This window comes from Anopheles cruzii, chromosome 3 (assembly GCF_943734635.1).
Source record: "Anopheles cruzii chromosome 3, idAnoCruzAS_RS32_06, whole genome shotgun sequence".
Taxonomy (NCBI): Eukaryota; Metazoa; Arthropoda; class Insecta; order Diptera; family Culicidae; genus Anopheles; species Anopheles cruzii.
Genome location: NC_069145.1, coordinates 37721434 through 37743317, shown reverse-complemented (window position 1 = coordinate 37743317; position 21884 = coordinate 37721434). Strand labels below are relative to the sequence as shown.

The 21884-nt window shown below is 51.7% G+C and overlaps 8 protein-coding genes across 11 annotated transcripts in view; 3 read left to right on the top strand and 5 right to left on the bottom strand.

The window, feature by feature from the left end:
- Positions 1-161: 161 nt before the first annotated feature.
- Positions 162-1563, top strand: LOC128272967 (transmembrane protein 183). The gene is made up of 3 exons (XM_053010860.1): positions 162-380; positions 435-1099; positions 1163-1563. Exons 1-3 carry the CDS (start codon positions 332-334, stop codon positions 1442-1444), a joined length of 996 nt encoding a protein of 331 aa, XP_052866820.1. The 5' UTR covers positions 162-331; the 3' UTR covers positions 1445-1563.
- A 222-nt stretch (positions 1564-1785) lies between these two features.
- Positions 1786-4595, top strand: LOC128274515 (GTP-binding protein SAR1b). Its single transcript, XM_053012741.1, has 5 exons — positions 1786-1998; positions 2832-2982; positions 3047-3166; positions 3232-3297; positions 3380-4595. Exons 2-5 carry the CDS (start codon positions 2940-2942, stop codon positions 3730-3732), a joined length of 582 nt encoding a protein of 193 aa, XP_052868701.1. The 5' UTR covers positions 1786-1998; positions 2832-2939; the 3' UTR covers positions 3733-4595.
- On the bottom strand, positions 4540-6204 carry LOC128274514 (3-hydroxyisobutyryl-CoA hydrolase, mitochondrial). Its single transcript, XM_053012739.1, has 2 exons — positions 6058-6204; positions 4540-5986 (listed from the first exon to the last, which is right to left on the bottom strand). Exons 1-2 carry the CDS (start codon positions 6058-6060, stop codon positions 4832-4834), a joined length of 1158 nt encoding a protein of 385 aa, XP_052868699.1. The 5' UTR covers positions 6061-6204; the 3' UTR covers positions 4540-4831.
- Positions 6205-6473: 269 nt separating this feature from the next.
- On the bottom strand, positions 6474-8084 carry LOC128272524 (uncharacterized). The gene is made up of 2 exons (XM_053010349.1): positions 7959-8084; positions 6474-7875 (listed from the first exon to the last, which is right to left on the bottom strand). The coding sequence occupies exons 1-2, from the start codon at positions 7966-7968 to the stop codon at positions 6563-6565; spliced, it is 1323 nt and encodes a 440-aa protein (XP_052866309.1). The 5' UTR covers positions 7969-8084; the 3' UTR covers positions 6474-6562.
- Positions 8085-8813: 729 nt separating this feature from the next.
- LOC128270340 (DNA polymerase subunit gamma-1, mitochondrial) lies at positions 8814-12636 on the bottom strand. The gene is made up of 3 exons (XM_053007739.1): positions 12625-12636; positions 9223-12560; positions 8814-9135 (listed from the first exon to the last, which is right to left on the bottom strand). The coding sequence occupies exons 2-3, from the start codon at positions 12540-12542 to the stop codon at positions 8814-8816; spliced, it is 3642 nt and encodes a 1213-aa protein (XP_052863699.1). The 5' UTR covers positions 12543-12560; positions 12625-12636.
- A 178-nt stretch (positions 12637-12814) lies between these two features.
- LOC128273425 (DNA-binding protein Ets97D) lies at positions 12815-14716 on the top strand. Its single transcript, XM_053011386.1, has 3 exons — positions 12815-14068; positions 14144-14257; positions 14333-14716. Exons 1-3 carry the CDS (start codon positions 12901-12903, stop codon positions 14623-14625), a joined length of 1575 nt encoding a protein of 524 aa, XP_052867346.1. The 5' UTR covers positions 12815-12900; the 3' UTR covers positions 14626-14716.
- On the bottom strand, positions 14664-15535 carry LOC128273426 (probable U3 small nucleolar RNA-associated protein 11). Its single transcript, XM_053011387.1, has one exon. It carries the CDS (start codon positions 15533-15535, stop codon positions 14774-14776), a length of 762 nt encoding a protein of 253 aa, XP_052867347.1. The 3' UTR covers positions 14664-14773.
- Positions 15536-15909: 374 nt separating this feature from the next.
- Positions 15910-21884, bottom strand: part of LOC128273424 (filamin-A) — a 45146-nt gene continuing 39171 nt past the window's right edge. For all 4 annotated transcript variants that reach the window (XM_053011382.1, XM_053011385.1, XM_053011384.1 and 1 more), the window contains 6 exons: positions 19658-19968; positions 18632-19580; positions 18330-18569; positions 18056-18249; positions 17334-17982; positions 15910-17265 (listed from right to left, as the gene is read on the bottom strand). In XM_053011382.1, the coding sequence (XP_052867342.1) occupies positions 17081-17265; positions 17334-17982; positions 18056-18249; positions 18330-18569; positions 18632-19580; positions 19658-19968 (2528 nt within the window). In that variant the 3' untranslated portion in view covers positions 15910-17080. The remainder of the gene's footprint in view (positions 17266-17333; positions 17983-18055; positions 18250-18329; positions 18570-18631; positions 19581-19657; positions 19969-21884) is intronic.

The window sequence follows — 21884 nt, the reverse complement described above, 5'->3', positions numbered from 1 at the left end:
GCAGTTTTCCGCATCCAATAAAAACAGCTGTTTTCGAATGAGTGCCCTATTCCCGGAAACTCATTGAGCCCGTGGTTGCTCAGTTCGGAAATGTCAAATTTTTACAAAAGTGTAAACAAACCATTCATCACAGAACAAGAGTTAGAGCGCAAAGTGTTTTGTGATAAATTGCAGTTCCGTATAATATTAAGCAATACGTTTGTGGAACACCATCATGTTCACAGGAATCTACAGATTGTGACATCAACAAATGTTCAATCGCTGGAAGCGAAACTACTCCCGCTCCTTATTCCAAAGCTCCTTCGTTCTCATAGCTTAATGTGCCCTTTCGATGGCCTCTTGCGTTAAACAGACCAAGAACCGGGCTTCATTAGGAAAAGGTAAGTTTACACCGCCGACAATGACGAACTGCTGTTCACACTGTTTCCTTTCAGACGTCTCCATATTCGCCTATGCCGATAGTCCAAGATGCACCAACAGGGCGTCGAAGGCTCACAAGAAAGTGGATACTTCGGAGATAACGATGGAACCGCACTGTGACGACGCTGACCCAGATCATATATCCAAATCGGTTCGAAAAAGAAAGACTGCAGCTACGGATGATGCAGCGTACAACGATTACCATATCAACATATGGTTCCATATATCGGACCACATTCGACCGGAAGATATTGGTCGGTTTGCGTGCATTTGTCGCAAAACGGCCGAAGTGGTGGAGAGTGGAAGATTCTGGAGTCAGCTTTACCGATCGTATTACGATCCAAAGGTTGATCTACCAGCACGGTTCCAGCCGGAGAGTATGGTCCGTCGGCGCGGTCTGCGGGCAGCCGTTATTCGGTCGCTGTTCTACCTGTATCCACCGTTTAGCGAGCAGTTAAAAATTGCATCTCTAGTGACTGATCGCGTTGTCGGTCGCCAGATGCTTTCTGCGTGGCACAAGCGAACGAAAAACTGCTGGACCTACTATTTTCGACTAAAGGCAAGACAGCAGCCCGGAAGTCGCCCCGCACTGTCTGCTGAACTGCAACGTCAAAGAAATTCGCTCGCTTTCATGCAGGATATCTACATGAATCCGGAAGAAGGCTGCCAGATACTGATGGTATAAGCGATTTCGTGTGCTCCGAAATTGATCCGCTAACTGTAAATCCTAATGCCATTTCAGCTGACCACCGACTGTTTGAAGATGATTCCGATGTACAGCGAAACGCTGTTTGTGAAGAACCTGACGCAAACCCTGTCGCAGAGCATGATGCGGTATAAAGTACGTATTGTGCTGGCCAATTACTGTGGCAAAATGACCGATGAGCTAGTGTTCGATGCGGTCCGCAACGTGACGGTGCTGGACTGGTGGAACCCAAAGTACGACGAAGAGCTTGCATGGACCGTCCCAACAAATGCCAGTGAACTGGATGTGAGCGAAGAGCTTGACTGGAATGTTTTGTGAATCATTCTGGTGGGTTTTAAACCCCATCGGCCCCTTAAAACTGTCTGGTTTGTGGTACTGAATTATATTTTTAAACAACAATTGACGATTCAGAGCAGCCTTCTTATTAAATATATACGCCTTAGCAAGTTAAATTGTACATTTGTCTTTACCACGATCAAAAATTCATTTGAATTTTTTCTAGCTCCCTGATCCTGTTGGTTACACTTACTTTCCGACAGATGACGCTAGCTACGTACGTCAAAACTGCTCGAAATTCCACGTCCAAACTCGACTGCATTCTTCTCCCTCGCACACGCATACACAGAAACGCAATCGGCTTCGCAAAGCCAACGGTGAATCCGTCAAAAATCTGCCACCAACCAGCGGAGCACTTGGGGTGCGTGAAATTTCACTTCTTTTCCATCGTGAAATTCACGGCCCGTTTGTTCGTTTTTGCTGTCGGTCGTGTCCGTGGTGCGCTGGTTTAGTCCCCGCGGAAAAGGACGGTTCCATCGACGATTCACCGTGCTTCCGAGATCAAGTTTTCGTTTGTCGTGCTTGCAGCAGTACGGGTAAGTTGAGGTTGCCGTGTTGGCCAGCACATTCTTGCGCTCTGCCACACGTTTCTGCGAACAGTAACGTGAAGTAACAACCCCGAAACGATGGCCGAAATCTGTTTGATTTCGTTTCACCTCAATTGTGCTCATGAAGACGGTGGTTTGTGTGTGAAACAGTGAGGTGGCTGCGTTCGTTGTGACGTATTGTTTATACTCTTATGAATAAATACTGGCACTGGGGTGCACATAAACTGTTGGCCATCCGAGTGCGCCCGTCAAGATCGGGCATTAATAATCCAAGCTCCAAGGCTAGACACGCGCCAGCACAACGTGACAAGTGCAAAGTGGAATGTCTTCGTCCCGAGGGCTAACACTTTCGTTCACGGTCCCAAATGAGGCTTATCCAAATAATCTGTCCAATTGTGAAATGAGGTCGTTAAGATCGCCCAGCGCCAAACATAATTAACCAAATTATGGAATCTCTCCGTTGGCGGGCTACGACCGAAACTGGTGGTTGCGAAGACACGCAACAAAGAAACGCTGGAGAGGGTAAAGTTCGTTTGGCCACAATAAAGCACAGACCGATTGAAAAAGCAAATATCATGCTTCGATGGCGCCACGAAGATCACGTACACACAGAGAGCATCCCGCGTGAATTCGCACACGCACGCAGCACTCAGAAGGGGTTATTTTATTGGCGTTCACCTTATCAATCGACTACGCAGTGTCTCATTGTTCCCCTGACCACCCTGGCTTTGCAGCGATGATGTTGCGCGAAATCACTGTTCGAAGCCAATCACTAATGTTTGTAATCAACTGTGTTTCGTTGTGGTTTCCATGGCATTCAGCGAGGACAACTGCGAGGAGATATTTTTAGGCACCACCAACCACCACCAATCGCCGTTGCTGCTCTCCTGGTTCTCCGTTTTGTCTAAAGATAGAGTGAGATTGTCATAATGTTCATCTGGGACTGGTTCACCGGAGTGCTCGGTTACCTAGGTAAGTGTATCCTTGCCGGATCAGCTGAGGCATTGTGTCACTGTTTGTGTTTCCCGTTCGATAGGGCTGTGGAAGAAATCGGGAAAGCTGCTGTTCCTTGGGTTGGATAATGCGGGTAAAACGACACTACTACACATGCTGAAGGACGATCGACTAGCACAGCACGTTCCGACGCTCCATCCTAGTGAGTATGCCTGATATTTAGTGGCCAACTCACCTACTCACCAACACCGGTTTAACATTATGCAGCGTCCGAGGAACTTTCGATAGGAAATATGCGCTTCACAACTTTCGATTTGGGTGGCCATACACAAGGTAATAGAATTTAGCCGCCTTTTACAAATCAATCGCATTGTAATGGTTTCCTTCATTTCAATCAACCTGATGCGCCCCGCAGCACGACGCGTTTGGAAGGACTATTTCCCTGCAGTGGACGCGATCGTGTTCCTGATCGATGCCTGGGACCGAAGCCGTTTCACGGAGAGCAAAAACGAACTCGACTCACTGCTGACGGACGAAGCACTTTCGAACTGTCCGGTGCTTATTCTCGGCAACAAGATCGACAAACCGGGCGCAGCGAGCGAGGACGAGCTCCGGAACTATTTCGCGCTCTACCAGCTGACCACCGGCAAGGGGAAGGTGGCGCGCTCCGAGTTGCCCGGCCGCCCGCTAGAGCTGTTCATGTGCTCCGTGCTGAAGCGGCAGGGTTACGGCGAAGGGTTCCGCTGGTTGGCTCAGTACATCGACTAATACCGCGTGTAGCTCAGCGCAAACTTTCCACTATCCCCTTTCCTTCACCTGCAGATAGCGTTTCGTGTTGTTTTTCCATTTCCTCGTCCTTTCTCTTGAGTATCAATGGGTGCGCGGGTTTTAAAGGTAACAAAAATACACACAGACTTGGAAGTCTGAACTCTTCCCCGCCAAGGACTTTCAGCAGTGAGTTTGTTTAGTGTGTGTGTGTGCCAGCAGAGTCGGGATCGCGGAGAATACTCCCTTCCTGCGAGTGATGAACGGGCAGTCGGCACAAATAAAAGAGGCAAATACGAACGTCTTCGACGTTGCTAAAGTGAGCGGTAATCGTACGCGCGGTGTGCGAAAGGAGTGCTTAAAACGAGGAGTTAGTTCGGCAGGCGATGTTGCATGTTCGGCTCCGTTATCATTCCCGGGTACAGGCGCGGGTAACTCTGGATGGGGTGCGAATGAGGCGAAATAAGGTTCAAGCATAGCCAAGGGAAACTTAAATGTATTTTTGCTTTAGAGAATCCTACGCTTTCTGTTCATCTCGTTTTTGGTTTCATTCGAATTGTGAAGATTTTTTTACTTTTTTGCATGCCATGTAGCTAACCATGATCTTTGCGTATTAGTTTATTAGTGAAGTTTAAAAGACACAGATAGCAAAAGGGAACAGATCGGATGGCTGCAGGTGTGCAGGTGAAGAACGACAAGCGTCGAACAAATTTATCAAAAAAATCTTATTAACTGGCTAAACACAACTCGAAGAGCCATTGCGCGGGACACAACGAGCTGCTGGGCTGCAGAAAAAAAAGAATGTTCGGTCAAAGTAAAGTAACGATGGAGTGGAAGACAAAATGAAATGAATAGTTTCTCAGCAATGGTGTGGTGGGTGTGGACTGTATCCGAAACTTTTGCGGCTGCAGGAACATGGACCTCACATATTTATTTCTCTGCCCTTACAATTTAGAGTAAAAACCCATGCATCCATGACTGCAGCTTCGCTGCGAACTGTTGGCACAATTAATAGCTAGTAAATGCACTTGGTGCTTCGGCAAGTCCTTGCCGAAGATTAATGTTGGAATAGAATCAAGTCTTAAACCAAACCAACATATTCTTACAGACTGGCCTTCGGTTCGTCGTCTTCGAACTTTAACTCGCTGCCGTCAGGCAAAGGTCCGAAGAACTTTTCAATGCGTCCTGGGTCAACCTTGGACAGGCTGTCCGGGTTCCAGCGGGGCGTTTGGTCACGATCGACCAGCAACGCCCGAACGCCCTCCTTGAAGTCGCTGTCAATCGCATGATGCACCGCCAACCGGTACTCCATCCGCAGACACGTTTTCAGGTCCATCTTGGCGCCCAACTCGAGCTGTTTCTGCGTTACGACCAGCGACGTGGGGGACATTTTGTGCAGCAACTTTAGCGTACTGTGGGCCCATTCACTGCCGTCCTTTTCGAGCCGCGCAAAGATATCGTCCACCGTCGGTGCACCGAAACAATCGTCAATCTGCTTCAAGTGCTTCTCCAACACAAACTCGAGGCCAGCTTCTCGCTTCTCGGAGAAGCGCGCAAGCACATCTTCTACCTCGCTGGCGCTGGTCGTGGCCAACAGTTGCTGCTCGAGTGCCTGCAGATTTTTGCTCTCGACGTAGTGCGTCGCAACACCTGCTTTGTAGACGTCGCGTCCTTTCAACCGGTACCCCGTTAGCCCTAGATACAGACCGAGCTTTCCTTGCAGACGTGGCAGAAAGTAACCTCCACCAACGTCCGGGAACAGGCCAATAGCTGTTTCCGGCATAGCAAACATTGTGCGCTCCGTCGCTATCCGATATTTACCGTGCACCGACAGTCCAACGCCACCGCCCATCGTAATTCCGTCGATGACGGCAATATAAATCGGCCGATAACCACCGATCAGAGCGTTCATTCTGTACTCGGTGCTGAAGAACTGTTTGGCCAGTTCCGCATCGCTCGACTCGGTGATGGCCCGCACGTCACCACCGGCGCAGAAGGCTTTCTCGCCGACCGACTTCACGATCACCAAATTCTTGCCCGTTTCCCACTGCTTCATCGCACCGTAGATCTGCCGCACCATGTCCAGGTTGATGGCGTTCAGCGCTTTCGGACGGTTCAGCGTGATCACACCCTTGCTGCCGACTTCCTCCGTCAGTACAAGCGAATCCCCGGTGGCCATTGCTCGTTGAAAATGGAATGTGCTCGGAGACGCAACACGCCGAACCGCCAATCCGCCGGTACGTGCGGCAATTCGAAGCTGTGCAAGGAGTAGAAAAGTAATAGTTAATGAAATAATCTTTCCCCGATCGAGCTCGTTTTTCAGTTTACCATTGTTTCCCTTCCAACTGTTGCTTGGATTCGCTTCACAGGTAGTTATGCAACACGACTTGTGGGAATCGGACCTAAACCGTCGGAGAGATATCAACACACACTAGAGCCGCACGATTGAATTGCTTAATTTGTTGCTGTGCGCCCGTTGGACCTTCAATAATCAACAGCCGCTAAACCGCGACGACGCAAAATGTTTTCGGTTGGCAAGTAATGCTCTCAGTGCGGCGCTACGAGATACGTGTGTTGATAAGAGAAACGTCAATCGACACACAGGGTGTCTCTTAAACGATCTCACGTTACGACGACGAAATCGATCGCGTATCGGAAAATGGGTCACGTATATGAATGACCTGGAAGTACTGTTAAGCAAACTTTCTGACGCGTTAGTGGGACAGAAGATCTTTAATCCAGATTCGTATGCGTGTTTTTATTGCATTCGGCGTTCTTGAGCGCTCACTCATTCAACAACTTACATAAAACATAAAAGGCATTCCACTGCGTTTCACTTGTTCATCTCACACTCCGTTTTCGTTATGAGCTCGAATTCGTCCCCCGGAGATGGCGGTGTGTCCGATTGTTGCTGTAGCGATCGCGTCGTATGTATGGAAGGAAACGCTTGGCCAACGATGGCCCTAAATGCGTCGTCCGTCGGAACCAGCGATTGGTTGGACGTTTGTAGCGCTTGAATGGCTAACTTTTCTGCGTCGGTCATACTCTCCAACCCACTCAGCCACTCGTCCAGACTGTCGGGGATGCCGAGGGCCGAGTGTTGCAGTGCTAGCTGTTGCGATATGTTTACGCACTCCGACACCAGATCGAGGACGGTTGCCGATTGCAATTTCAGAGGTTCCTTCACGTTCGCTAGAAAGCGCAGTTGTCGCAATACTTCGACCATCATTTCGCGTGCTTTCGAAATGACCTCGAGTTGCTCTTTGTTCGATCCTAACAGCAGTCCATTGCGCTGCGAGAGACTAGCCTTCCAGCGTGCCAGTTCCTCCACCATAAGGCTGCTGGCAAGGAATTTACTGCGCCAAACTTCACTCTGTCCGGCCAGAAATTCGATTTGTTCCGTGTGCGATGAGAGATTTTCGGCCGAGCTTAGCAGCTTCCGGGCAAGGTGCAGCTTGTCCTCGGTCAGTACGTTCACTTTCGTTTGCAGATCCTCGCCGACGGCCGCGACGAGCAAGTTTTTTAGCTCCGAGTTAACCTGTGCCTGAAATTTGAGCTGCCCTTGCAGGTAGTCACGTTCCTTGCGCAATTTTTCCAACTCCTTCTCGTAGCGGGTCTTATCGCCGTCGTCGTCCCGTGGAAGGGCGGCACTTCCGGGCCGCAACTCTTTATCGGTCATGGTGGACATTTGAGAAACCAGTACGCTCAGATCCAGATTGTTGCGATTGCTCAGTTTGACCCGTGTCCCACCGCCGGGAATGCAGTTCTTCCCCGGGATGATCGGTGTCACTGCGCCCTTGTACGGCTCGAACGGCACAAACTTTGGTTCTTTGCTGTGTAACGATGACGAGACAGGTTTCGGCTGACCACCGTGCGACACGAGACGGGGCACAAGATTGAACACCTTCCCCCGAGGAACGACGGCCGGTAGCGATGCCCGGCCACTGGCCGTAAGTTCCGTAGGACGGTAGATCGGATTAGGACCGGCGTGTGGGAGCAGTCGCTCGATCGCCAGATTTGCTGGCAGTTTTAGGTCACGCGACGCTACGCCAGACGAAGTGGTTGATGACGCGCTGGACAGACGTTTACCTACGAACGATGGTGCCGAAGCCTCGTTCTCCATTCCATCACCATCGGTGCGGCGGCCTGTGAATGGTGATGTGTCCTGTGAGTACGCTACCAAGTAGGCAACTAGGGGCCAGAAAGCACCAACAAATACTCTGTTTTACCTGAATCCATTTCACACACGACTGGAGAAGGTCAATACATCACAATAAACGGCTCAATCCTTATCATGCTGCCGAGCGAACGTAAAATTTTCTCTGTTTTGTTTTGACGCGAACAGCGGAATAAATAGAACAAGCAAACTGACAAAACAACCTCAGCACTGTCGCACTATCAACCCTCGTTACAAGGGAACTCGGAATACAGCATCCAAAAATAATTTAATTAAAATGGCAGTTAGTCCCATTGACTTGTTGATTTAATTTCAGTTCGGTATTGCCTCATCTTCTGTTTATTGGCAGGAGAGCTCCTTGAAAAATATATGCAAGCTTCTCAACCGAATCCTGCAGTTCAAACTCAACAAAAAGGATTATAAAACTGAATCGTCGTCCGTTACAAATACCAAATATAGATTTGAACGGATGTATGTAGCATATTCTCAACGTCGAAGTTCACTTAAAGTGTTGCAGCTAATAATTGTTCGCGCGATTTCTGAAGAAAGGATCATTCAAAAGAAAGAGGCTAACAGACAAAAGAATCAGACTGGAAAATCAGCGCTAACTTCACAGTAAATTGGTCGTTTACGTTATTCATTGAGGTTCTGAGAACAATCAAACGCTCGGAAGGATACCGATAGAATGATCTGATACGTATTCTCGAAAGTGATCGATCCTTTACAGAAAATGCCGTCCTTAATTAGTTGTCGCTGATTTCTAAGCTCCTGACGGCACAAGCACCGTTGGCCGGGGATCACGCGTAAGGCAATGGGGCAGTCTGATTGCTACCCCCTTGAACATGAATTGAAGTCGGAAACCTCTGTACTATACGCGACGAGCAGCTCCGATAGTTCCTATGGCATCCTAAGTAGCAGTTGCTAAACTGCCTTTATCTCGGATGAGAATCTTCTTTCTTTGATTTTGCTTAGGCTTAGTCAGTTTATGCTGCGTTGTTTCATTCCTCTGGTGCCAATCCCAGTGGCTCATATCGCTGGCGTCGGGACCGAGCTTGGTAAGCGTCTGGTAGATATCTAGCGACTCTCCATCCGGCACGCCATACCCTGCGGACATGCCGTGTGGATTGGAGGGTGTTCGGCAATCGTGCTGGGCTTCCTTGCGTAGTACACGATCAACCTCGACTGTGGCGAAAAATGCTACCGATTGTGGCAGATCCCGGAAGCCGATTCTATAGAATGTCGAGATAGAAAGAAACAGTTGTTAAATCATTTGCCTGTCTTCACAACCAACGCTAAGGGATGGTAGGCAGAATTACCGGTGGGCACAGAAGGAGCGCGTCAGCAGATTGGTTACGTGCATGGCCAGGGCCGCGTGATGTGCGTATCGTTCCTCGACCAGATAGCGCACCTCATCGTGAAAGCTCAAGCAGAAGCGAACGCGCTCTGCACCCATCAGCCAGCGCATACACACGAGCATCAAATGCAGAAAGTCCACGGCGCCACTCTGCACCACCCAGTTAATGCGCGTAGGCATAAAGCGATCTTCGTCCACTCCTTCCTCGCCAGGTTCGAGTGCGCGACTAAGCCGTCCGCCTAGAAACGGGGTCCGCGGCTGGTCGGCGCTCGCGATCGCCTCCAACCGATTAAACATTGCACTCTCCGTACCGCCGCACCACCGTGATCGATGGAACATCTCGTCGACGGCCCGATTGCAGATTCGCGCCAGCTTGAGCGCTTCATATGGCGTGCAATTCTGGCGATACTCAGGGTGCGCATCCGCCCACGCGGTCCGCAACCGATACACCTTACGCCCCTTGGTCAGTGTGAACATTTTGCTCGCCTTCGAACGAGCTTCCGCCTCCGAGAGGGTCGGGTTGAATTGCTTCAGCAACCGTTCGGCAAACTGCTGACCAGCACCGTAGATCCGCGCGTAATTAATTACTTTCGCGTGATCTCGCGAAATTCCGACCGCCCGTGCTGTAACGCTGTGCATGTCGGTGCCGGTGGCTTTCGTTCCGCTGAGGGTCATCCAACCGAATGGGGTACCGCCGTGCAGACCGCTCGCATCCGCGTCCCCCAGAACGGAGGCAATCCAGAGCTCCTGGCTGTCGACATCGGCGCCCACGATACGGTAACCGGGTGGTGCCTGTACCATTGCCCGCAACTCCGACCCGATCCGTTCGCGTTGCGCATTGCTAGCCGTCATCCAGGTAGGTTCCATGGCGCGGCGGGTAAGCGTCCCGCATACCACCACTTGCGGCAGTATGGCTCCGAATACAGTGGGGGAACTGTCGTCGGTGGCTTCGACGACGGTGATGGGCAGCCCTTCGTTCTCAAGCCAAACGACCAGTTGACCGTGAATGCGGTCCCGATTGTTGCGCCAATACGAAAGCATACGGGCAATAGCGACGACCCGTTCTGCTGCCTGCCCGTCACCGGCTAGTACGTTCTCGGAGAACTTGGCGAGAAAATCCTTCGACAGTGGATTACCCACTCGACGACCGGCACCGTCTTTGTGTGGGAGCTGAAGAAAAAAGCAGCATCCTTCAAGCTCTAAGTTACACCAAACACCGGCTCCTTCGTAGTGGATGGTGGGCGAATCCTTGCGCGGCCCAACCTTCCGATAGTACTCTCTTCGGCTGATCGTTTGTTCGACGTCTCGTCGAAGGTGATGCATTGCTTCACTGCTTTCGGCTGCAGAGGCCGACGGCCGGCGCAGTTCGACCACCGGGCAAGCGGACACCAGTTGCTCAAGGGGAAGCCTTCCGTCAGCGTCCGAACCATCGTCACGATGGTATTTGTAAGGCACGAGAAAGCCCCATCCGTGGCCACGGATGTAATGCAGCGGGTAACCTTCCCAGCAGAGCGACAACAGCTTCGGTGCAATCTGCATCCCGGTGCTGAGCTTCTGGTACGGTCCTGGTTGCCAATCAGTGGTCGGGTCGGGCTTGGAGCAAAGATTGCGATACCATGCAGGGTAGCCCGGAAGTAAAGGCCGACGCACCGGGAGCCGGTCGGCCATTGCGTACAGGTGGGCGAACCGATCCCGCAACCGTTGCGCCTCGTCGTTCTCATCGTCGTTATCCTTTTCGCCAGCCATTTTTTCATCATCTCCATCGGCTAGGGTTGAAGATTGTCCCGTCGTCGGCAGGCCCTTTGGTGTGGTCTTTTTGCGCGCCGCTTTCAACTTCAGCTCCTGAACGTTCCAGTCCTCATCCCACAGCCACAAATCTTTACCATAAGCGCCATCGTGGAGCAGCGCGCAAGCACTATCCGCCCGTTGGGCAAGCAGATGCTTCGCTTCAATATCGAAATCCTCGTAGGCAAGATCGGACTCGGTTAAGTAACGTGTCCAGTTTGCATTGACGGGTAAATAGGCACTGCCCATCTCAAGCATACCCGCCAACGTGGCCGGATGTGGAAAGCGCTGCTGAAACAGTGGCCACAAGCGTCGCAGAACGGCCCACGTAGCTCGCACATCCTCGGCACAGTAGGTCATTAGGCTAGCAAAGTCCTTTCGTACATCGTCCAGTGTTCCTTCGACGAAAGTATCCCTTTGGCTCTTGCTCAACCGCTCCCCGCAGTAGAGCGCGTACACGTCGGCCAGATTGTTGAGCGAGCTTTGCTCACTCCAACCACTATCGGCTTCCGGAAGAGCCTTTTTCGACTTTAGCATCGCCCGCTGGTAGCTTGTTATGCCGCTGACGCACACGTGCAGGGACATCGTATCGAGAAAGCGCAGTGCCGTCGGTTCCAGCCAGTACTGCTCTCGAACGCGCGCCCTATCGTAGGACACGTTGTGTCCAACCACAATTCGTGGCTGCCGGAACCGTCGCCGATCTCGCCAGCGTTTCTCCGAATCGCTCTCCAATGGTATGAGATCTTGCAGTTGGCAGCGATTAGGTGCGATACGTGACCCGCTAGCCCCAAACAGCAGTGGGCTAGTCCACGAGTACCAGCACGTCGAACTGACCGCTGTGGCCATCACCGGGGCAGGACCGGCTCGGACGCAGACTTCTACGTCGAAGACAAGTGCGGCATCGGGAGGAAAAGGCACGGAAACGGGCTTCCCATCGAGGTTGGGATCGTATCGTGTCCACCCTGGCGCTCGTGACCATTCACTCGGTACAGGCGGAAGTGTCGTCGATTCGTCCACCAGGGTCTCAATCGCATCACGATAAGGCCCACTTTGCTCTTCGGCAATCTGCTGAAAGTGTTCCTCGATGTTGGCACCACGCAGCCTGGGTAGGTTCAAGTCGACTTCGGGCAGCAGGACTGGTTTCGAAATATCGATTCCGTGCCGAACGAGCTCGTCCTGCAATGTGCTTACAAATTCGGGATCGATCGTAGGGCTTGAAATGTCCGCGTGGCCAAATATCTGGCGGTAGAGCCGAGGTGAGAGCATCTGTACGTTCATCTCGTTCATTCTGGGTCCATCGGACGGTCGTTCCAGTTGCCGGCTTGTGGCATTGTGCTTGCGGCGTTGTGATTTCTTCGTATTTGTTACTGGACTTACACTGTCCACCAGCGGCAGTTCCGTGCCCGTGGCTGCCAAACGTCGCACAACGCTCCGGGGCAATAGTTCGTCGTCCGGCACCCTAGTGCCGAACCGTCTACACCATGGCGCAACACGCATGTGGCCGATAAAGGGTGTCTCCTGGTTAATGAGCAGAAGATTAGATAGAATTGTGTACCGTTTTGTTTGTTTTGAAATTTACCGGTAAATTGTCCTCAGCACACCTGACTGCCAGCAACAACAATGCCTGCAACAATGCCAACAACAACTCACAGCACGCTGACGTTTTGGCTGTCAGTGCCGCTTGACAGTTCTTGGATTACAATAAACAGGTTTGTTGTGCCACGAACGAAAGGGTCGCGCGGTCTGGTGGAACGCATGTGAACCTTCATGAGCACTTGTGGCCGCACAGTGAAAGTGCAAGACACTTCCGGGTTGTACTATTTGGTTCGATTATGTTAGGTTTCTTCGGTGCGAAATGATGGATTCGTTGAACATAAAACTCGAGGTGCCGGATTTGCCGCTGCAGCTGGGCGAGGATGGGTTAATGATGCCGAACGCGGAGTTCCTGCCGACCGCGAATGAGCTTCTGTTCGGTGGCGACGACGACGATGATGTGATAGCGGTTCACATGGATTTGCGCGAGAACCTTTCGAAACTGCGGGGACTGGTCGAGCAGCGGATCGGCATCTCGCTGAAGCACTATGAGTTTTGGCTGCAAGGTTCGACGATGCTGGAATCGCACAAGAATCTCGTCGACCAGTGTGTTCAAGGCGAGGGATTGGTCCAGATCAACGTGCAGGTTCAACCGGCACAGCGACGGATCAACATTGCCGACGTGCTGAAGCCTACCGACGAAGTGCTCCAATCGTATCAGAAGGAGCTGGAGCAGGCGGCAAAGGAATCGGAAAAGGCAGCCCCCGCTGCCGGGAAAGAGAAGACCGACACCCAAGGGACCCCAACAAATGCTGCCAACGCTTTGCAAAAGCGCAACAAAGAACTCTCCGTAAGCGATACGCTGGTGGACGGTGGTTCGGTGGTGGGCGCTGGTGACGGTAAGCCACTTACTAAGGAAGCCCAGGAAACGGCCAACGCGGTCGCTGCTATCATCAACGCGGTCAGTGCCGAAGAGCAAGAACGGGAGCAGCGCTTAGTGGCAGAGACGACGACGTCGGAAAAGCTGTTGCAGCACATCAAGGTGGAATCAGGCAGCTTGAACGAACACTCGATGGACGATTGCGACGATTCGGACATGGATGATGGCGGCCCGGAGGAGCCGGGCTCGCTGCGCTGGACGTGCGACAGCACGTTTCTGCGCGATCAGCAGCGCCTGAATATTCCGAAAGACCCGAAAGAGTGGACCGTAGCGCACGTCAAGCACTGGATCCAGTGGGCGGTGCGAGCATTCAACCTGACCGGTATTAAACTGCAGGACTGGAACATTAGCGGCCGTGAGCTGTGCGCACTCGGGCGGGATGAGTTCAGGCAGAAAGTTCCCAACGATCCGGACACCCTGTTCTGGACACATCTGGCCCTGCTGCGGAAATGCAAGTTTGTTGGCGTCCTACAAAAGCACGTACCGGACGGGGACGATTTCGATGAGATGGCCATTCGACGGAAGATGCCAAAAGTGGTCACTTTAGGAAGTACGTAGGAAGCCGGATGAAACTACAAAATTTAACTTGACGTAACAGCTTTTTCTCTCTCGTTTTGCCGCGCAGACGAAGCCAATTTTTGTGGTAATCGCACGGGAAACAATGGCCAGATACAGCTGTGGCAGTTTCTGCTGGAGATACTCACCGATCGGGAGCATCGCGGCATCATTCAGTGGATCGGTAAATCAGCAAATGCCACCAATGGCCACGGGGGTTTTGCAAATGACTTAATTTTTATCCCTTTTTTTGCTTCAGGTCGCGAAGGAGAGTTCAAGCTCTGCAACCCGGAACTGGTGGCCCAGCTCTGGGGCGAGAGGAAAAACAAACCGACAATGAACTACGAGAAGCTGTCGCGTGCCTTACGTTACTACTACGACGGCGATATGATCTCGAAAGTGCACGGAAAGCGATTCGTGTACAAATTTGTGTGCGATCTGCGCGAACTCCTCGGTTACGATGCGTCCGAACTGTCGCGGCTGGTCAGCGAAGGCTCAACGGAGCCGGCAAATAGTGACGAAATGAAAAACTTTGATATGGACTTTGATTGAATCACCTTTACTAACCTTTTTTTGTTATCCTAGTGTCACTGACAACTGTTCGGTTTATGAAATGTTTATAAAAACGTATTGAATCTTTCTCGCTTCCATATGAATAAAGTATATTTTGGAGTATAAAGATTGTAGCCCCCTTGGTATTTTACCGTTTGCGCTCGTACTGGAACCGGTAAACTGGTGCCCGGTCCGCCGTACCTTTTTTCACTCGTTTCGGTTGCGTTTTTCGTTTCTCCTTTAACGAGCGTTTGATCTCCAGCGTCTTCTGCACCACGGCCAGCTCCTTCTCTCGTTCAATGCGGCGCTTCAGCTCATTGTAGCACAGATCGCGTTCCCGGGCGATGCGCTCCAGAACTTCCGGCTCAATGTGGTCCGGTTTCAGTTTTGCCAGATCCTTCAGCCGTGGCCGGTTCGTTCGGCGGCCAATGAGTTCCGGGTGTGTGTCAAGCCGTGCCGCCAGGTCGAAATTGGTTGCTTCCTCACCATCCTCGACGAAGAAAATGTGGTTGTTGGGCGTCTCATTGACGATATCGGTCATGTGTAGTTGGCTCTGCAGCCGACGGATTTTATTAGCTTCCATCGTGCGCTTCATCGTCACATACTTCAGGTCTTGCGTTTGCATTAGCTTGATCTGATCCATCGTAAACTCGTCGCCCTGCTCCAGCTCGCGGTGTTCCCCTCTTTGGATCTTCGAATTGATCATGTGGTGGTAGAATTCGTCGGGGTTTTTGTTGAGCGCCCGCTTCCGGAGCGCCTTTAGCGTGGCATCCTTCTGATGCTGATCATTAGCGCGCTGCTTGTAGTCCTTCTTCTTCTCCAGCGCCCCCAAATGCTCCCGAGCTGCGGGCTGTGCACGCTCGCGGTGCACCTTCTGGTTCGATTTCGATGCTTTTTTCCAACTCGACATTGTGAAACTGATACGATTTGCCTTAGTTTTATATAAAATCAATCCGACAACAACGATCACAAATAATGCCGAACAATGGCAATGAACTGACAAATGCACACATGGTGTTTGTTTACAGAGTTTTGACGTTTCCGAATATTTGCAGCGGCACAGCGGTAGTGTGTTTTTACAGCGGTTGAGTATAACGTGGTCCAAATTCAAGATAACGGATTTTTTCGTAATCTTAATTTCATAAAATCGAAGTAATTCAAAAGTACTAAACTGGTTTGTTCCATACTTAATGTCAAAAGTTTGTCTTTCTTTGCAACATTCTGCTTGCATGGTCAATCAATTGGTGTCGGTTTCGTTCGGATGAAACAATAGAAAACGAGAACATCGTTTACACAATCGCTTTATTTATTTTTTTTGTTCATTTTTAATATTTCTTATACCTTACATAGACGGATCGTCGTTTTCTTTTAGGAAGTAGCGGGTACATAACATAGAAGTAAGAAACATAATCGTAATAAATAGTAATCAAACTGCTGGGCCCGTGGAACGAATGAATTACTGTCGTTTCCTTGTAGGAGGGTAAATTAAAAGTAGCAAACGTAAAAACACTTGGCATGCGCAATGTTTTAACTTCAGTGTAGCAATGTAACAAAGATTGAGACTCGAAGGTGGGCGGGAAGAAAACCAAATACAAATATACAATTCTATAAAAAAACAGAAACAGATTAAGCAACAAGTTAACCAACATTCAATTCACAAAGGGAAAGTTTTCAAATGATTCCAAACGGCATGCGAAGAAAGATAAAAACTGAAACAGTTCAACTTAGGCTCAAAATTTGTCTGGGCGTTTTGCTACCGACTTTATCGCCCAGCGGATGGCACAGCAGAGCTGCACCGGAGAAGAACGTCTCGGTCCCGGTTTTAGGGTTTTAAACTCTGGAAGACCAGGGTTTTGAGTGCTAAAATTGTAGATCCATCAAGATGTTCGAGTCATTGATAATTACTCCATGCAACACGTGGGTCGAATTGCGAATTTAAAGTCAGTATGGTAAAAAGGGCGCACTAGCAAACTTTATGGCGCAGGTTGAAGATACTGCTTAGGTTTGAGATTTAAAAAAATGAAAAACCGTCTCCCGTTTAAGGATATTCTCCCGTTTTTCCTTCTGTTTTTCAGCGAACACTTCAAACTAGCGCATAGGGTAAATTCAGTTCAGGCACCTTGGGTTACGGCGTTGGACGATTGTTTTCTTCTTGCCAAGGGCAAGGATACGCTGAGACCATTCGAAACAAAACAGCTTATCGGCGTACACATTGACCGAGAACGGTAGCGTAACGTGTTGTGAGATGGTACAGATTGTGTGTGTATGTGTGTGTTTGCGTGTCTGTGTGATGTTTCCAAAAATGTCATTGTTAATGCGTTGTTGTAATGATCGATACTGTGGCACTGTTGGCACTTTTCCTCGCAAGATGAACTCGAGCCGAATGGGTGTGTGGACATTTTGCAGTGTTTGACTTTTGTTTAACGGAACAAGTGGCGGGTGTCTCGTGGGGCCTTTACACTTCAACCTTGAACGGGGATCCGGGAATATGATCGTCGCCCCATTTCACCAGCAGGATGTAGTCGCCCCGCTCACGCACCAGATAGTTGACATTGTATTGATTGCGTCCCGTGTGTTTGATGAACACTTCATCGCACGGTCCCTTGGGGCCGTAAATGCCGACAAACAGAATGTTGTTGCCTAAACGATAAAAAAGGCCCCGTTTTATTCTTTGCCCATTGCTATCGTCATTGCATTGCGCAACTCACCCGCATCACCGGCATTCACTGTGAACTGATTCTGCTTGCCCATGTACGCCTTCTTGAGACCCATGCCCTTCGACTGGACTTTGCTGGCGTCTGATTTGAAGATGGGCAGAATGACTCCGGTCCGATTGCCACCTTTCGACATCTTGGCCACCGTTTCGACGATAACGGAGGACGTCTCTTGACCACCGGCTTCGGCCAAGCTCTCGCCCGTGCAGTTGATCTTGAACGGTGAGCCGACGATGTGCATCTGGTTGTACTTGATCGTCATGTAGTAGTGGCCCGGTAATAGTGGCGTGTAGCGGACCTTGTAGCCTTCTTCGACCTCCGTACAGTCCATCGCTACCTTGGCCGGACCATCAACGGTAACGGCCAGCGTACCCGCACCGGCATTGCACGTGTCGATGATCAGATCCGTCTTTTCGCCCGTCTTCACATCACCGAGACCCTTGCCCACAGCGTGCACCGCGGCCGGATCGACGTCGTCCTTGCCGACCTTGATGCGGTACGGAGAGCCGGGAATATGGACACCGTTGAACTTCACGTGGATTGCGTGGATACCGTTCTCACGTGGATAGAACCGCACCGAGTACTGATCCTGGTCGATCAGCTGTATGAAACAATCGTCTTCGTTGTTGGACGGAGCAACGACCTACGGTGAGCGGTAAACGGTAAATTATACGTCGCCTCTAGCACCGAGAGTCGCCGCAGTCGACGCATCTTACCTTCGCATCGAGCTCACCCTTGGCACCGTTCTTTCGGACCATAAACTGGGCAGGCTTGTCGGCCTGAACGCAACCGGATGGGAACTGCGCCACCTCCAGCTTGTGCGCTTCGCCCATCGCCGGTGAGATGTACACCTTGAACGGCGAGTCCGGAATATGGCGATCGTTGAACTTCAACCCGATGCGATAGTCACCTGGAATGCGCCGTAACCCATACGATATCAAGTGTCCGTTGTGTTGTGCAATCGACATGGGACATGGGACATTGGCTTACCTGGTTCGCTGACCACATAGGAAACGTCGCACGAGCCGTCCTTGCGATCCTTGAACTCGATCTCCGCTTTGCTGGGGCCTTCGACGGAAATGGCCAAAGTGCCACCGCCTGCTTCGCGCGTCCACACGTTGAACTCGGACGGTACACCCTGTTCACCGTGCTCGAGACCCGGACCACCGGCCTTGACCAGGTGGGCACCAGTGTCTTTGAGCGGACCAACGGTGAACTGGAATGGCGATCCTGCAGACGAAAATGGAGCCTTGTCAATGCCTTGCTTCTTGACCACTTACCAGGCCACTTACCAGGAATATGAATCTGCTTGTACTTGACCGAAACCGTGTGAACACCGAGCTCCTTCGGCACAAAGTGAACCGCGTACAGTCCGTCTTCGATCTCCTGTATCTCGGCGTCCTCGCTAACGCCACCGGGCGAGGTGACGGTGGCCGATAGATCGAACGACGTAATGCCCGGCATCTTGAACGTGAGCTTGCACTGGCTACCGACCTCCGTGATCGGCACGGCCTCGCGCTGCCGCTGGATCTTCTCCCGCTGCCGGTTCGTACCCTCGCCCGATACCTTCACCGTGAACGGGGAGCCCGTCACGTGATGGTCGGCGAACTTGAGATTCACGATGTAGTAGCCCGGTTCGGTCGGTTTGTACGCGATGTTCAGCGTGCCATCGTCCTTGTCCGTGCACTGGATCTCCGCCTTGCTCGGGCCCTCGATCGACAGCGAAAGACCGCCGTATCCGGCGTTGCGCGTGTCCACCGCGAACACGTTGTCCTGGTGCGTTTTGCCTTCCTTCAGTGCGCTGCCCGAAACGACCACCTTCTTCGCGTCGCCGACCTCACGCTCGCACACGTTCACCTTGAAGGGCGAGTTGGCGATGTGCTTGCCGAGCCGCTTGACGGACACGGTGTGCTCGCCGATTTCGCGCGGCGTAAACGAGATGCCAATGTTGCCGGTTGGCATGCGCTTCAGGAAGCACGGTTCCTCCAGGCCCGTCGGCGCCTGAATCGACGCGTTCAGCGAGCGCAGATCCTGGTCGCTGATCACGCCCGGGAGCGTCACCTCGGAGCAGGAACCGACCGAGATCTGGTTACGCTTGCGGCCCTCGCCGGTGATCTTGGCAAAGTACGGCGAACCCTTGATGTGCTTGTCACCGAAGCGGACGGAGATCTTGTACTCGCCGGGAGCGGTCGGTAGGTACGACACGGACACCGTGCCATCCTTGTTATCGTGGTAGGTGATCTGCAGCGAATCGGTTTCGGAGGTTACAAATGGTCGGTTGCGGCGCTGCTTCGGTCACCGCACTCGATGATACTTACGTCCGCCTTGCTCGGCCCTTCGACGGCCATCTGCAAACCACCGGCACCGGCCCCCTTGGTGGAGATGACGAACTGGGCCGGTTCGCCGGTGACACCGTGCACCAGGCCCGGCCCGTACGCCGTCACGTACCCGGACGAGATCGAATCGACGTGGAATTTGAACGGCGAGCCCTGCACATGCTCACCATTGTACTTCACCGCCAGCTCGTGGATACCTTCCTCCTTCGGGTCGTAGCGGATCGATACGGTGCCATCGTGGTTGTCGTCAATCACGGGCTTGTCTACCTGTCCGCTGGGCATCTTGACTTCGGCTGGTTTGGAAGAAAGGCGACAAGAAAAAACCACATCATTCAAGCGAATCCCAGCGCAGCGAACGACACGGTGGCGAGTAGCAAAGTCCTTCGCAATCCCACGCAAAGCGAGACATGTGATCAAGGTGGTGATCTCGCCCGGACCGGGCACAAGTTACACAACACCGCCGCGGCGTTCCCTATTTTCATCACGATCATCACACGATCATCATCGCATAATGTGAACGGCTCAAAAGTGTGATCCATTCCAGGGGTATTTTTATAAAAATTCCTTTGCGCTTACTCGTGCCACCCGGCGCTCGGTGGGGTGGATCCGGCGCCGTTGGACGGGGCGGCGTCACGGTTGCGTTCCCGTGCTACTCTGCGCGTCCCGCGGCCGCAGAACTGCCTGTTCTACGTTTGGCACCCCATCGCGCGACTCCGCCACTTTGTTGCCACTCGCTTTCTCTCTGCCCATTCTGCCACCAGGCAGGACGGAGCTGCCCAAACGCCGCAGCGATACATATTGGGTACACCTGTTGTTTTTTTGGCACAATTTATTTGGACGGATCTTCAAAATTTTTCCCAGCTTCCCAGCCGCCCGGTCCCGGTCAGCTCAAGCGCACCCGTTGGAAGGACACGCAAGAAAGAAAAAAGAATAAACTCGCACATTTCCCGGCACACTGGCGATGCATTTAGAGTCGGGCGCGCGCGCGCGCGGCTGAATGGAGGCGACGTTCGGACGACACAGCCATTCGGGACCTGGCCTTCGCCTCGTTCGTTTTCGTCTCGCTTTGCCGCTGATCTGATCTGATAAATATAGATCTTTGGGCGGAGAAAAAAGCCGCTGGCCAGTTTCGCTGGCGGTAAATGTGCGGGTTTTTGTGCGAGTTTCTGTTTTGGAATTATCCGAAAAACTGTCTGTCTTTGGCCAGCACTTTCGGTCCGATGTCCATCTTCGTTCCCGCCGGTCGTCTCACTGTCAAGATCACATGGCATGGCACCACCCCGCGCAACGCGCAGCGCGGGTGCAACAACAGCGTTTTCCACCTTCGATGGGTGGCCACCTATGTTGTGTTTGTCTGTCCAATTGTTTGTTGATCCTGTTTGTTGTGCCCGCTGTGAGTTGTTGTTGTTGTGAGTCACGATCACGATGTCGTTTTCGACCGGCGGGCGGGAGTTTGAGCGAGCGATGAGAAACAACCTTGTGACAATGCGTTGCCAACGACCAAAAAGGCCTAGGATTTGTTTGGTTATCCGGCATACGGTCTTACATCCGCATCGGACACACACAAGGCGTACCAACGCCGCAACGCGGTGAACGATGACAACGGTAAGAAACTCAATTTGACTCGAAACTTTGTAGCCCCCCCTAAATAGGACGGATTGTTTATTATCGATTTCAACTACATCCTGGTCCACGGGCTTAGGCGGCTGGGCGGCAACTAACGCTGGTTGTGCCAATCATACACCGGTCGGGAGACGAACGGAGGAGCGCATAAACATTTCCATTTGTTTACGCCAGCCCAATGTTTTCGATGGGATTTTATTGGACCGAAATACATTTGTTTCCGCATTACCAAGGACAATGCTTCCGATATCGAGGTAATCGAGCCGGAGACGGTGCGTTTTAAATTCGCTCAGCTCATGCAAAACAGTCAAATTTTTTACGCAGTGTCAGTTAAGGAGTAAGTTTACGCCACATACCAGCTTTGCCTCGGCCACTACTGACGGGCACCAGGCGCCCGCTTCGTTATGGAACAGCCGCACACGCAAGCGCTTTGTGGAAATAGAAAAACAAAAAACATACAAAAACGACGAACGGAACGACGGTTCGTCACACACTGTTTACAGCGGATCGGAGCAGGAGGCAGGATCGGCATTTTCGGGGCAGATTTTTAATCCGCACAAAGAAAAACGCAAACCTCGACTTTGAT